Raw genomic sequence first — 13312 nt, 5'->3', positions numbered from 1 at the left:
ATTTGGGGATGTGGATAACTGGGGATGCAGATGGGAGGCGAGAGGTGGATGGGAGCCACGCTGGGACTGATGTGTGCTTGATCCAAGCCTCAGCCCTGCCTGGGCTTGACCCAGATGCTCCAGAGGTGGCTGCACCATGTCCCGCAGCGACCATGGGGGTCTTCGCTCCCCAGCCCCCGTCAGCTGGAGCTTGGGCGAGCGCCCGGATTAATCCCACAAATCATTTAACGCCCCATTTTACCCATATCTGAACGTGGATGCAAATCAGAGTAAGGGTTAAAGGCACTTCAAGGTGTATTCACAGAGTCTAGAGAAGCAAACAAGTCACTCAGAGGCCAAGTGCAAGGTCCTGTAACTGGGTTGGGGCAACCCCCGGTATCAACACAGGCTGGGGGTGAAGGGACGGACAGCAGCCCTGCGGAGAAGGATTTGGGGGTGCTGGTGGGTGAAAGATTGGACATGAGCTGGCAATGTGCTCTTGCAGCCCAGAAGCCAATCGCACCCTGGGCTGTATCACCAAGAGTGTGGGCAGCAGGTTTGGGGGGGATTCTGCCCCTCTGCCCTGCTCTGCTGAGACCCCCCCTGCAGTGCTGGTCCAGCTCTGGGTCCTCAGCACAGGACACACATGGACCTGCTGGAGAGGGGCCAGAGGAGCCACAGGAATGATCTGAGGCTGGAACAGCTCTGCTGGGAGGACAGGCTGAGAGAGCTGGGGTGTTCAGCTGGAGAAGAGAAGCTCCGGGGAGAACTTATTGGGGCTTTTCAGTGCTTAAATGGGGCTGATAAGAAAGATGGAGACAGACTTTTTAGCAGGGCCTGTTGTGATAGGACAAGGGGTGATGGTTTTAAACTAAAGGAGGGAGATTCAGATCGAACATGAGGAAGAAATCATTGCCCCTGAGGGTGGTGAGAGCCTGGCCCAGGCTGGCCAGAGAGGTGGTGGATGAACCATCCCTGGAGACATCCCAGGCCAGGCTGGACGGGGCTCTGAGCAACCTGAGCTGGTGAAGATGTCCCTGCCCATGGCAGGGGTGGCACTGGGGGAGCTGGGAAGGCCCCTCCAACCCAAACCATTCTGTGATTCTATCTGATCCCTGAAAAAATCCAGTTTCACAGTATCACAGTATCACAGTATGTTTGGGATTGGAAGGGACCTCAAAAGATCATCTAGTCCAATCCCCCTGCTGGAGCAGGAACGCCTAGGTGAGGTCGCACAGGAATGTGTCCAGGCGGGCTTTGAATGTCTCCAGGGAAGGAGACTCCACAACCTCCCTGGGTAGCCTGTTCCAGTGCTCTGTTACCCTCACTGAGAAGAAGTTCTTTCTCAAATTTAAGTGGAACCTCTTGTGTTCCAGCTTGATCCCATTGCCCCTTGTCCTATCATTGTTTGCCACTGAGAAGAGCCTGACTCCATCCTCATGGCACTCACCCTTTATATATTTATAAACATTAATAAGGTCACCCCTCAGTCTCCTCTTCTCCAAACTAAAGAGCCCCAGCTCCCTCAGCCTTTCTTCATAAGGGAGATGCTCCACTCCCTTAATCATCTTTGTTGCCCTACGCTGGACCCTCTCCAGCAGTTCCCTGTCCTTCTTGAACTGAGGGGCCCAGAACTGAACACAATATTCCAGATGGGGTCTCACCAGGGCGGAGTAGAGGGGAAGGAGGACCTCTCTCGATCTACTGACCACCCCCCTTGTAATACACCCAAGGATGCCATTAGCCTTCCTGGCCACAAGGGCACAGTGCTGGCTCATGGTCATCCTGTTGTCCACCAGGATCCCCAGGTCCCTTTCCCCTACACTGCTCTCTAATAGGTCATGCCCCAACCTATACTGGAACTTGGGATTGTTCCTGCCCAGATGCAGGACTCTACACTTTCCCTTGTTAAATTCCATCAGATTATCCCCCGCCCAACTCTCCAGCCTGTCCAGGTCCCGCTGGATGGCGGCACAGCCTTCTGGCGTGTCAGCCACTCCTCCCAGCTTAGTGTCATCAGCAAACTTGCTGATAGTACACTCAATTCCCTCGTCTAAATCATTAATGAATATATTGAATAATATTGGCCCCAGTACTGACCCCTGAGGCACTCCACTAGATACTGGCCTCCAACTGGACTCCGCACCATTGACCACCACTCTCTGGCTTCTCTCTTTAAGCCAGTTTGCAACCCACCTCACTACTCTATTGTCGAGACCACACCTCCTCAATTTAGCTGTGAGGATGCTGTGAGGGACTGTGTCAAAGGCTTTACTGAAGTCAAGGTAGACCACATCCACCGCTCTGCCATCATCCATCCACCTTGTTACATTCTCATAAAAGGCTATGAGGTTGGTCAAGCATGACTTACCCTTGGTAAAGCCATGCTGACTGCCCCTAATGACCCTCTTATCCCTGATGTGCCTTGAGATGGCACCAAGGATAAGCTGTTCCATTACTTTCCCAGGGACAGAGGTGAGGCTGACCGGTCTATAATTACCCGGGTCCTCCTTCTTGCCCTTTTTAAAGACTGGAGTGACATTTGCTTTCCTCCAATCCTCGGGCACCTCTCCCATTTCCCAAGACTTGGCAAAAATGATGGATAGCGGTCTAGCAATGACTTCAGCCAGCTCCCTCAGCACCCGCGGATGCATCCCATCTGGACCCATGGATTTATTTCCTCAATAAATAAAGAATAGGTTTGTAGCGATTGTTTTCCACATTGTTCTGCAGTGGATGGTCCTTTCTGCAGCAGCATTTCTGTACTGACTGTTGGGTCCAAGGCATCACTTTGGGGCAGGAGATGGGGTTTCTGGTCACATCACCCTTGAGGGCTGTTGTTTTTCACCAGCTAAGTTGAGAGCAGAGAGGAGACCTTCCCCACCTCTTCTTCTGCCCTATTACCCAGCCTGGAGTGGCTGTTTCTCTGCTCCCTGCCTCAGTTTCTCCAGCTGCAAGATAAGAATAACACCATCTGCAGAGTGCTCCTGCCGTCTCGATCTGGCGTGCGAAGACTTGGGGGTTTGGGTTCGCAGAGGATTTGTTTGATCTAGAAATAGCAGGGTTAGAAAATTCCATCTGCCTGCTCTTGAGAGCCCTCGACAGCAGAAGGAATTTCGCCGCATCTCGAGCCTCGGACCGTGCTGCTGCCTCCCGGGGCAGCACGGAGGCGAGAGCTGAGCAAACCAGCACTGTTTGGCTCCTGTCCTAAGAAGCAAAATCACATTCCAGGAAGGCTCGATGTGGGGAACACAGCAAGGCATGTTTCCCTTCTTGCTCCTGCGCGAGGCTGATGCTGGTGGCTGCTCCCACCCTGCTCCTGGCACGGGTGATGGGCCCAAAGCCCGGCTTGTGCCAGGAAACCCTAGGGAATCATTTTGTATCTTCATATAGCAGTGGTGCAAGGCCAGGTCAGGACCAGGCTCATGTCTTACGGCATCATTTTCCCTCTTGGATGTTTATCTCTGCCCAGCCAGCATGGAGAAGTTTTGATGTCCATACTCTCTCAATGTATGGACAACAGGTCCTGAGGAGGAGCAGCTGAGGGACCTGGGGGGTTCAGCTGGAGAACAGGAGCTGAGGGGAGACAGGGACACAAAGAAACGGCCTCAAGTTGCACCAGGGGAGGTTGAGGTTGGATCTGGGGAACAATTTCTTCCCCAAAGGGCTGTGGGGCATTGGAACAGGCTGCCCAGGGCAGTGCTGGAGTCACCATCCCTGGAGGGGTTTAAAAGAAGCAGAGATGAGGTTCTCAGGGACATGGGTTAGTGCCACGGTTGGGTTAATGATTGAACTCGATGATTTTGAGGGTCTTTTCCAACCAAAATGGTTCTGTGATTCTATGATTCTCTTCCTCCACTTGACCATGCAGGACCATGGGGGAGTAGCCTGTGCCAACACAGCTACTGCTGAGCCATGACACACCATGTCCATGTGCTGCTCTGTGCTGAGTCACTGGTGTCCATGCTTGGCTCCTACCTCTGCCACCAACACATCCACTCTTTGCTTCTGGGTGCAGTGGTGGGCAGTCAGTTCATAGACTCAGCTCACAGACAGAATCACAGAATCGACTGGGTTGGAAAAGCCCTCAGAGATCATCCAGTCCAACCCTTGGTCCAACTCCAGTCCATTGACCAGATCATGGCACTAAGTGCCATGTCCAATCTCAGTTTAAAAACCTCCAGGGCCGGTGAGTCCAGCACCTCCCTGGGCAGCCATTCCAATGCTGACCACTCTCTCTGCACAGAATTGCTTTCTAATCTCCAGCCTCAATTTCCCCTGGCAGAGTTGAAGCCCATGCCCCCTTGTCCTATTGCTGACTGCCTGGGAGAAGAGCCCAATCCCCCCTGGCTAGAACTGCCCTTCAGGTAGCTCTAGAGAGTGCTGAGCTCACCTCTAAGCCTCCTCTTCTCCAGACTGAACAAGCCCAGCTCCCTCAGCCTCTCCCCATAGGGCTTGTGCTCAAGTCCCTTGTGTTCAAGGGACCTAATTCACACCTTGCCATCAGGTTATCAGTGTGCAAACAAAGTGTGTAAACTCCAAAACGAGCTGGAGGATGATTCAGAGGAGGGATGTGGGGGCACGGGAAGGCTGAGCCCATTCTCTGCTGCCCCTCTGTCCCCCACCACGGTGCTCCTTGGGTCTGAGTGCTTCCCACATGGCCCTTGTCACCAGGTATCTGTCAGGGTTCGGGGCAGTCAAGCAGTAAAATCGCCACCTGCCTTTGATGGTGCCCGGGGTCACCCAAGGAGCTCGGGCTGAGGCCCCATTGCAAGTTCAGCTAAACACAAAACGATTATTACAATCTCTTCCTCCCCAGCTGTCCAGGTCTTCTAATAGATGCATGGTTCTCTCTGAAAGCTTTTCAAGGTTTATTTTTAAAAGAGTCTGCATTTGATTAAACATTTGTTTTGTTTTATTTTGTTTTTTTTCCAAAGGAACTTGAAAGGGCCATCAGCCTGTAAACATAAATATTCCCATTCTTTTTGCTGATTCTTTGCATTTTTCTGGGTTTGCTAATAAAAGATATTTCAGCAGTGCAAGTCTCTGTGATGGGGGCAGCATCCCCTGTTCCCACTTTCATCTCCGCCACTTCAGCCCACGGCGTGCAAGCAGGAGATTGTCACCCGTTAGGCACCTTTGTGTGCTTCAGTCGCTTCCACAGTGCCTCGTGTTCACTTCTTACAGCTGAGCAACATCTCGAAACATCCAACAAAGCTGGTAATGGTGATTCTGGTAAAACACTGGCCCAGGTTGCCCAGAGAGGTGGTGGATGAACCATCCCTGGAGACATCCCAGGCCAGGCTGGACGGGGCTCTGAGCAACCTGAGCTGGTGAAGATGTCCCTGCTCATGGCAGGGGTGGCACTGGATCAGCTTTTCAGGTCCCTTCCAACCCGAGCTATGCTATGATTCTATGATCCTATGATTCTAGTAGGTGCTGTGCTATGGTGCTGTGTGTATCCAGTGCCACCAGCCATCTGTGCCTCAGGTGGCTGTAGCAGTGAAGGACACCTCTTTAAGATAAAATAACCTCATCTGTCACAGACGTGCTAATGTCACATCGGCACAATGGCATATTCTGGTGAGGCCAAACCTCGAATCCTGTGTTCAGTTTTGGGGCCCTCCTGACAAGAAAGGCCTTGAGGTGCTGGAGCGAGTTGAGAGAAGGGAACGGAGCTGGTGAGGGGCTGGAGCACAAGTGTGATGGGAGCGGCTGAGGGACCTGGGGGGTTCAGCTGGAGAACAGGAGCTGAGGGGAGACCTTCTGATCTCTGAACTGCCTGAAAGGAGCTTGGAGCCGGGGGGGGTCAGGCTCTGCTCCCCAGGAACATGTGATAGGATGAGAGGAAACAGCCTCAGGTTGCACCAGGGGAGGTTGAGGTTGGATCTGGGAACAATTTCTTCCCCAAAGGGCTGTGGGGCATTGGAACAGGCTGCCCAGGGCAGTGCTGGAGTCACCATCCCTGGAGGGGTTTAAAAGAAGCAGAGATGAGGTTCTCAGGGACATGGGCCAGAGGTGAACTTGACAGTGTTGGGTTAATGGTTGGACTCGATGATCTTGAGGTTCTTTTCCAACCCAAACAATCTATGATTCTAAAATGTCACAGCCATGTCACTGACTGCAGCCATGGATGTTTGCTTACAGCTGTTTTTTATTTCCCCCTCTTCCTGCAGGTTATAACTGAGTAGCCCTTATGACCAACATGAGCTGGAGCTTCCTAACCCGCCTGCTAGAAGAGATTCACAATCACTCCACCTTCGTGGGGAAGGTCTGGCTCACCGTGCTCATCGTCTTCCGCATCGTCTTGACCGCGGTGGGTGGGGAGTCCATCTACTCCGATGAGCAGAGCAAGTTCACCTGTAACACCAAGCAGCCCGGCTGCGACAACGTCTGTTACGATGCCTTTGCGCCGCTGTCACACGTCAGGTTCTGGGTCTTCCAAATCATCATGATATCCACCCCTTCGGTCATGTACCTGGGCTATGCCATCCACAAGATCGCCCGGGCGGCAGAGGAGGAGAAGAAGTTCAAGGGCTTCAAGAAGAAGAAGCAGTTTGCCTTGAACTGGCAGACGGTGCGCAACGTGGAGGACCCGATGGAGGCTGACGAAGAGGAGCCCATGATCTCTGACGACACAGCAGAACGGGAGAAAGCCAAGGCCAAACCCAAGAGCAAAGAGCAACAAAAGCACGACGGGAGGAGGCGCATCCAGCAAGAAGGACTGATGAAAATCTACGTCTTCCAGCTACTTACCAGAGCTTCTTTTGAAGTCTGCTTTTTGATAGGGCAGTATTTGCTCTATGGTTTCGAGGTAGAAGCCTATTATGTCTGCAACAGACTGCCTTGCCCTCACACTGTGGACTGCTTTGTGTCCCGGCCAACGGAGAAGACCATCTTCCTCCTGGTGATGTACGTCGTGAGCTGCCTGTGCTTATTGCTAAACATGTGTGAGATGTTCCACCTGGGGTTTGGGACCATCCGAGACGCCATTCGCAACCGGAAAATCAACAGCTTTAGGCAGCCGCCCTACAACTACGCCTACGCAAAGAACATCTCCTGCCCTCCTGAGTACAACCTGGTGGTGAAATCGGAGAAGTCCACCAAGATCCCCAACAGCTTGATGGCTCATGAGCAGAACTTGGCCAACGTCGCTCAGGAGCAGCAGTGCACCAGCCCGGATGAGAACCTCCCAGCAGACTTGTCCACCCTTCACAAACACTTGCGAGTGGCCCAGGAGCAGTTGGACATAGCGTTCCAGAGCTACAGCAGCACCCAGGGCAACACGCAACCTTCTCGAACCAGCAGTCCCGCCTCGGGTGGCACGGTGGTGGAGCAGAACAGGGCCAACACGGCCCAGGAGAAACAAGGTGCTAAACCCAAGGGTTGCTTGGAGAAAGGGAGCTCCAGCAGCAAAGATGGAAAGACGTCTGTATGGATATAGCTTCGTCTAAAAGGAGAGAGGGCAGCGTAAGTGGGGTTTTAATTTTGGTTTGTTTCTGGCTTTTGGTATTGTCTTGCGTTCGTTTCACAGGGCACAGACGCAATTTTGATGTGGAAATCAAGAGAGAAAAGGAGTTTCAGACCAATTTAGTGCTGTCTTCCGGTGCATTAACAAAAGACATTTCTTCCCTGTTTCCAACGCATTGGGAACCTCTGGTGAGCAACAGAAAACTCCTCATGTCTCCCACCCCTTTGGACACCACCGGAGCCCCCAATAGAGAATGGACAATGTGCTGTGATGGGAAGAGGAGCTGCTGGTGGCTCAGGAGCTGACAGCCGAGGCTACAGAGCTGTAGGTCAGGCAATGTTTAATTACTAAATATCCTTAATCGATACTAATTTCTGACCCCTCGATGAGAAAACAACTGACATATTGCATGAGCCTTCCCAACGTGCTCACAGCTGATGTCCTGCCTGAATTATTGGATGCTCTAGCAGGCATCTCTGGAAACAAAGGTTTTGTTTGATGCTGCGAGCCATGAGCTGGGACCCACAGGGGGTTATGGGGCAGAAACGCAGCGACTGTCTTACCCAGGGAGACCTAAAATTTGAAGGTTGTCATCTTTTATTCTGCGTCAGAGCAAATGCGACCAGATGCTGCGCAGCAGGAGCGAGCGGTGACGTTGAGTCGCACCAGTGCCTGTGTAGCACTTGCTACAGACCTGATGGGAATCGTCGCAGTTCCAGAGTTTTTAACAAAACTGCTGCTTCACATCATCAGAAAGTGCCTTTACGCAACCCAGGAAAACAAAATCACAAAGGGTTTAGGCTTTTCTTTGTTTGCTGGATATTGGTAGAGACTGGAAAATGAGTGTTGGGAAAGCTGTTTTTCTGTTTCATCAAACCCTTATAAATAGAGGCAGAGGGCAGATCTATGCATAGCGCGTATATGATGTGTGTGTGTGTACATGTACGTAGATATACAGACACATATGAAAACGTGTGTGTGAATATAGACATAGGGAGATAGATATATATATATAAATGTAATATCAACCCTCTGGTAATTTTACAGCCTTCCACCTCCCCTGGGAAAGCCCAGCTGGTCCAGGACTGTGGCTGATCTCATCCTGGAGCAGTTTTTGGGCTTCTGGCCTCACCTGGGGAGCGGGCAGGTTTTCACACGTTTGCTTGTGGGTCTTAGCAGATCTGGCTTCAGTGGGGGCAGGACCAGGACAGCAGCAGCAAAGTTTTTCTCTGGTTTATGGGGAGCTTTTTTGATCTTGGTTTGGTTTTAGGGTGGTGCTCGTGCAGCTACAGGAATCTGAGGGCATGTTAAGACCAAGCTGCTGAGCTCTGAGGCTCCTGACAGTGCTTTGTCAGGCTGGTTTCATCCCCCGTCTCTTGCACAGCTGTGGGACTGTGGCTTCGTGTCCCTCCAGTAACACAAGATAGAAAGAAAACCTCATCACTGGGAGCACAAGGAGCATCTCCTGATGAATGGTAGAGGTTGAAACCACTCACCGTCCCGTTTTGCTGCATCTCAGAGGGCATCTCATCCCTGAGATGTTCCCACGATGCCTGTGGCTTGGCAGATGCTCCTGAAACCTCCTAAGAATCCAGTGGTTGATTCACCACCATGCAGAACCCAAACAGGCAGAGCCTTCAGGATCAAACCTAACACAAAAGAAGTAAATCCTCACCGAACATAGCACCGAGCTGGTCCCTCGGGAATGTGCCAGACACCCAAAGTCACACATAGGTCCCTGCGCCAATATTTCTTATCCACTGGGCCTACATGACTTCTTGCTGAGTATCTTTCTCATGTCCTTGAGATGGGTCCCTGAAAGCCCTGAGGGTGCCTGTTCCCTGTCCTTCTGGAACTGAGGGGCCACAACTGGACACAATATTCCAGGTGTGGTCTCCCCAGGGCAGAGCAGAGGGGCAGGAGAACCTCTCTGACCTACTGACCACCCCCTTCTAACCCACCCCAGGTACCATTGGCCTTCCTGGCCACAAGGGCCCAGTGCTGGCTCATGGTCACCCTGCTGTCCCCAGGACTCCCAGGTCCCTCTCCCCTACACTTCTCTCTAATGGATCATTCCCCAAATATTCAGTATGGGTTTGTGTAACAGCCTGGGGAATGTTTTCAGGCTCGTTCCTGGTCCTGCTGAAGGCACTGGTAAAATGCCTGGTGCTCTACCTGTTCCCATTGATAGAGATCTTTCCCTCAGAAATGGACAACCGCATCCAGGACGAGGATCAGAGCGTCCCCCAGCAGCCACGGTCAGTCGTAACACAGAAAAGGTTCAGAAAGTTCATGGCACGGTGGTGGAGAGACAAACATATCCAACGGCACCGTTGGTCCTCGTCCCATGTGCGAGAACGTGGTCTCCTCCTGGGCTGGGGCTGCGCTTGGCGATGCAGGAGAGGCTGGTTGGTGATGGTGCTGCTATCACAAAGATAAATGCATGGACGTCCACCATCCTGTGCTGCTGGGGAGGAGAGCAGAGGTGCTGCTGGGTGGAAATTTGCTCCCTTGTAATTTACTCCCTCGTAATTACAGCTCTCCTTGGGACAAGCTTGTCGCAGAATCATAGAATGTCAGGGGTTGGAAGGGACCTGTAAAGCTCATCCAGTGCAATCCCCCCATGGAGCAGGAACACCCAGCTGAGGTTCCACAGGAAGGTGTCCAGGCGGGTTTGAATGTCTGCAGAGAAGGAGACTCCACAACCTCCCTGGGCAGCCTGGGCCAGGCTCTGACACCCTCACCATGAACAAGTTTCTTCTCAAATTGAAGTGGAACCTCTTGTGTTCCAGTTTGAACCCATTACCCCTTGTCCTATCATTGGTTGTCACCGAGAAGAGCCTGGCTCCATCCTTGTCCTGCACATCGATGTGATTTCTCATTTACTGCCAGCCCTGCATCCCCATGGGAATCAGGCTGTCAAGTCACAATCCCAAAGGAAGGATGGAAATTCTGAGGAATGGTTAGATCCCACTTGAGTTATTCTGATTCCTTTGAGATGAGCAGTAACGTCACAGCCCCAGGTAACATTGTCCTTCCCACGCAATGCTGTGCAGGGGTCCAGATTTAGGACCAGCAGCACCTCCCTCAGCCCCAGACATGGCTTGAGCATCTCCTGGTGACTCAGATCAGTTCCTGCTGTCCTGCAGATTCACCCGCGAGTCACAGAATGCAGGGACAGGCGTGTGCCTCATGCTCTTGCTTCAGGAAACCATCCTGGCAAACAAACCCTGGGGCAGATTTCAAGCCGGTAACCCCAGAACCTGGTTACATGGACCTGATTGACTCATTAAACCCATTTTATGTCGCTACACTCCATGCCTCAACGACACAGCTGACAGGAGATCCCAGGGCTTCACAGCAGGTTCAGAGATGCTGAGACCAACAGTCCTGGAAAGGACCATGGATCTTCTTCTTGCCACCACCAAGCACCTCCTTAATGGCTTACACAAGCCCATGGCATCTCCTCTCCTCAGCAGACATGGAGAGCATCTCACGCCTTTAATGTCTGCTTTTGGGTGTCTGAAGGCTGTTTTAATCTCCGCCAGGTCTGCTCTGAGTTAACTCCTGTCTCATTAGTGGTTCTCCAAGGGCTATTTTTCCAGCACAGTTTTCCTTGGTGTCGTTGAGCCACCACCAGCCAGTCCACGTCTTCCCAGCAAAGTGGCCGCACTGGCCCTTGGGCCACCTTTCCACCCATCTGCCCCCCTGGTCCTCCCCAAAACCCCATTTTCTGCAGGCGTGGGGATTTCCCCTCTCTGCAGATGTCTCCTTGTGCAGCCAGGATCTCCCTGCCCTCCTTCAGACTGTGTTTTTCTTATTTTCACAGTGTAATACGGGGAGTTTTGAATGGCCGGTCGATCCTGCAGCCTCCTCCCGGCTGGTGTCACCATCACATTTAATACGCACAGACTGTTTTCCACAGCGAGAGTCAATAATTGCAATATTGATGAGTGCTAGAGCCAGGGCAGACTCTTGGGTGATCGATACAAGCTCCTCGTTGGGCAGAGACACAGGGTAACCACTCTCTCAACCATCCCTAGAGCCAACCCCGCTCATCTGTTGGCTTTGAAACGCTTCCTTGCTTAAAATCCTTTGCGAAAGGGAGCTCATCCTGCTTTCTTACGTTTTCCAAGTGTTTCGGAAGGGGCAGAAGCACAAGGGCACATTCCCAGCAGGACTTCTCCAGTGTTGTGGGCTGAATGGGAGGGATGGAAGGTTGCCCGCAAGGTTGCGGTCACCCACCGACTCCTCTGAACCTGGTTCCCAGTTCTCCCAGATCCCTTCTGAACCGCATACAGAAGCCAGCACGAGTCAGGCAGCCCTAGAAATAGAAAGGATTACGATTTTTATTATTATTATAATTATGTATACTGAGTTGCTCACTTCCCCCCTTCCTCCTCCACTCCTTGGCCTCTAAAGCCTTTAGGATATTGTGTCTTTCCACTGAGTCACTGCCACAAAGGCAACTGACATCCATTAATGTCTCTTCAGGGGCGACTCCTTTTGGGGTAGAAACAAAAATAGAGAACCACAGGATGGTTGGGGTTGAAGGGACCTCTGGAGATCATCCAGTCCAACCCACCTGCTAAAGCAGGGTCACCAGAGCAGATCACACAGGGTCACATCCAGGTGGGTTTGAATGTCTCAGAGAAGGAGACTCCACAGCCTCTCTGGGCAGCCTGGGCCAGGCTCTGGCACCTCAAAGGAAAGAAGTTTCTCCTCATGTTCAGATGGAACCTCCTGTGTTTCAGTCTGTGCCCGTTGCCCCTCACCCTGTCATTGGGCACCACTGAACAGAGTCTGGTCCATCCTCTGACACCCACCCTGCAGATATTTATCAGCATCAATAAGATCCCTCTCAGCTTCTCTTCACTTCCCCGAGCTCCCTCAGCTTTTCCTCATCAGAAAGATGCTCCAGACCCCTCAGCATCTTTGTAGCTCTTTATCATGTCAGTTTGGGAAGGAAAAGGATAGGGAGATGCAAAACAAGCATAACCATAAACAAAATCCCCACCACAACCATTGCAAACTAAACCAGCGGCTTGAGGAATTTCAATTAAATGACAGCGCCGGCCACGGAAGAAATGTCCACAGTGTAATTAATGCTTTGCTGTTTGATTTTTTACATGTTAGTAGTTTTGTTCACACACAAGACGGGTTTAGCTTTGTAGCTGAACTAATCGTAACCGTAAATGTTGACTCTCTTGCTAAACTCGGTCAGATAAAGTGCCCACACTTGTATTTCTATTCTTACCATTCAGGGCTGGAATGTCCCACGTAAAAGCCAGATTACCTTGTTGCTTGCATTGCATTCCACTGGGAAATACTTGAACTTAACTCAAGGCCATAACCAGTCTGTGCTGTTACAAAGTTTCTGGGATTGTTATTTTTTGTTGTTCATTTTTTTTTTTAATGTACTAACTGTATTTGTACTAGAAATTTTTTTGAGTATGAGGTTGAATCCGTAAGTATTTTGCAGTGTAAATGTCACATCTGGACTGCAGTTAGAATATTAAACACTGGTCAAAAGAGAAAGATGCATCAGTCCAACTGGCTATTCTACATCCATTACTAATAAAACGGAATAAAACTTACATTTTGTTACAGTATGTAAAGCGTGTGGCGTTTCTGTCAGAAGGGCGCCGAGCGTTGGTGACAAGGAATAGTTCTCAATCTATTAGTTGCCTGTTTTAGCCATAGAACAGCTCTATTTTCCCAGATAGGGCAATAAATCACTGCAAAGTATTTTTTGCCTTAAGAAGCAGTTGACCTTCTCGTTGTTTGGGATGTGTTGTCGCTCTGATGAATCACTGCCTACCATTCCTTGAGGCACGGAGCTGGAACAGCTCGGGAAAGCCT

The 13312-nt window shown here is 51.3% G+C and overlaps 1 protein-coding gene across 9 annotated transcripts in view; it reads left to right on the top strand.

Moving 5' to 3' along the window:
• GJC2 (gap junction protein gamma 2) overlaps positions 1-13062 on the top strand; it is a 42590-nt gene extending 29528 nt beyond the window's left edge. For all 9 annotated transcript variants that reach the window (XM_071805426.1, XM_065830646.2, XM_071805427.1 and 6 more), the window contains one exon: positions 6156-13062. In XM_071805426.1, the coding sequence (XP_071661527.1) occupies positions 6176-7423 (1248 nt within the window). In that variant the 5' untranslated portion in view covers positions 6156-6175 and the 3' untranslated portion in view covers positions 7424-13062. The remainder of the gene's footprint in view (positions 1-6155) is intronic.
• Positions 13063-13312: the final 250 nt, after the last annotated feature.

This window comes from Patagioenas fasciata, chromosome 2 (genome assembly GCF_037038585.1).
Source record: "Patagioenas fasciata isolate bPatFas1 chromosome 2, bPatFas1.hap1, whole genome shotgun sequence".
NCBI classification, from domain to species: Eukaryota; Metazoa; Chordata; class Aves; order Columbiformes; family Columbidae; genus Patagioenas; species Patagioenas fasciata.
This window is presented reverse-complemented; position numbering and strand designations above follow the sequence as displayed.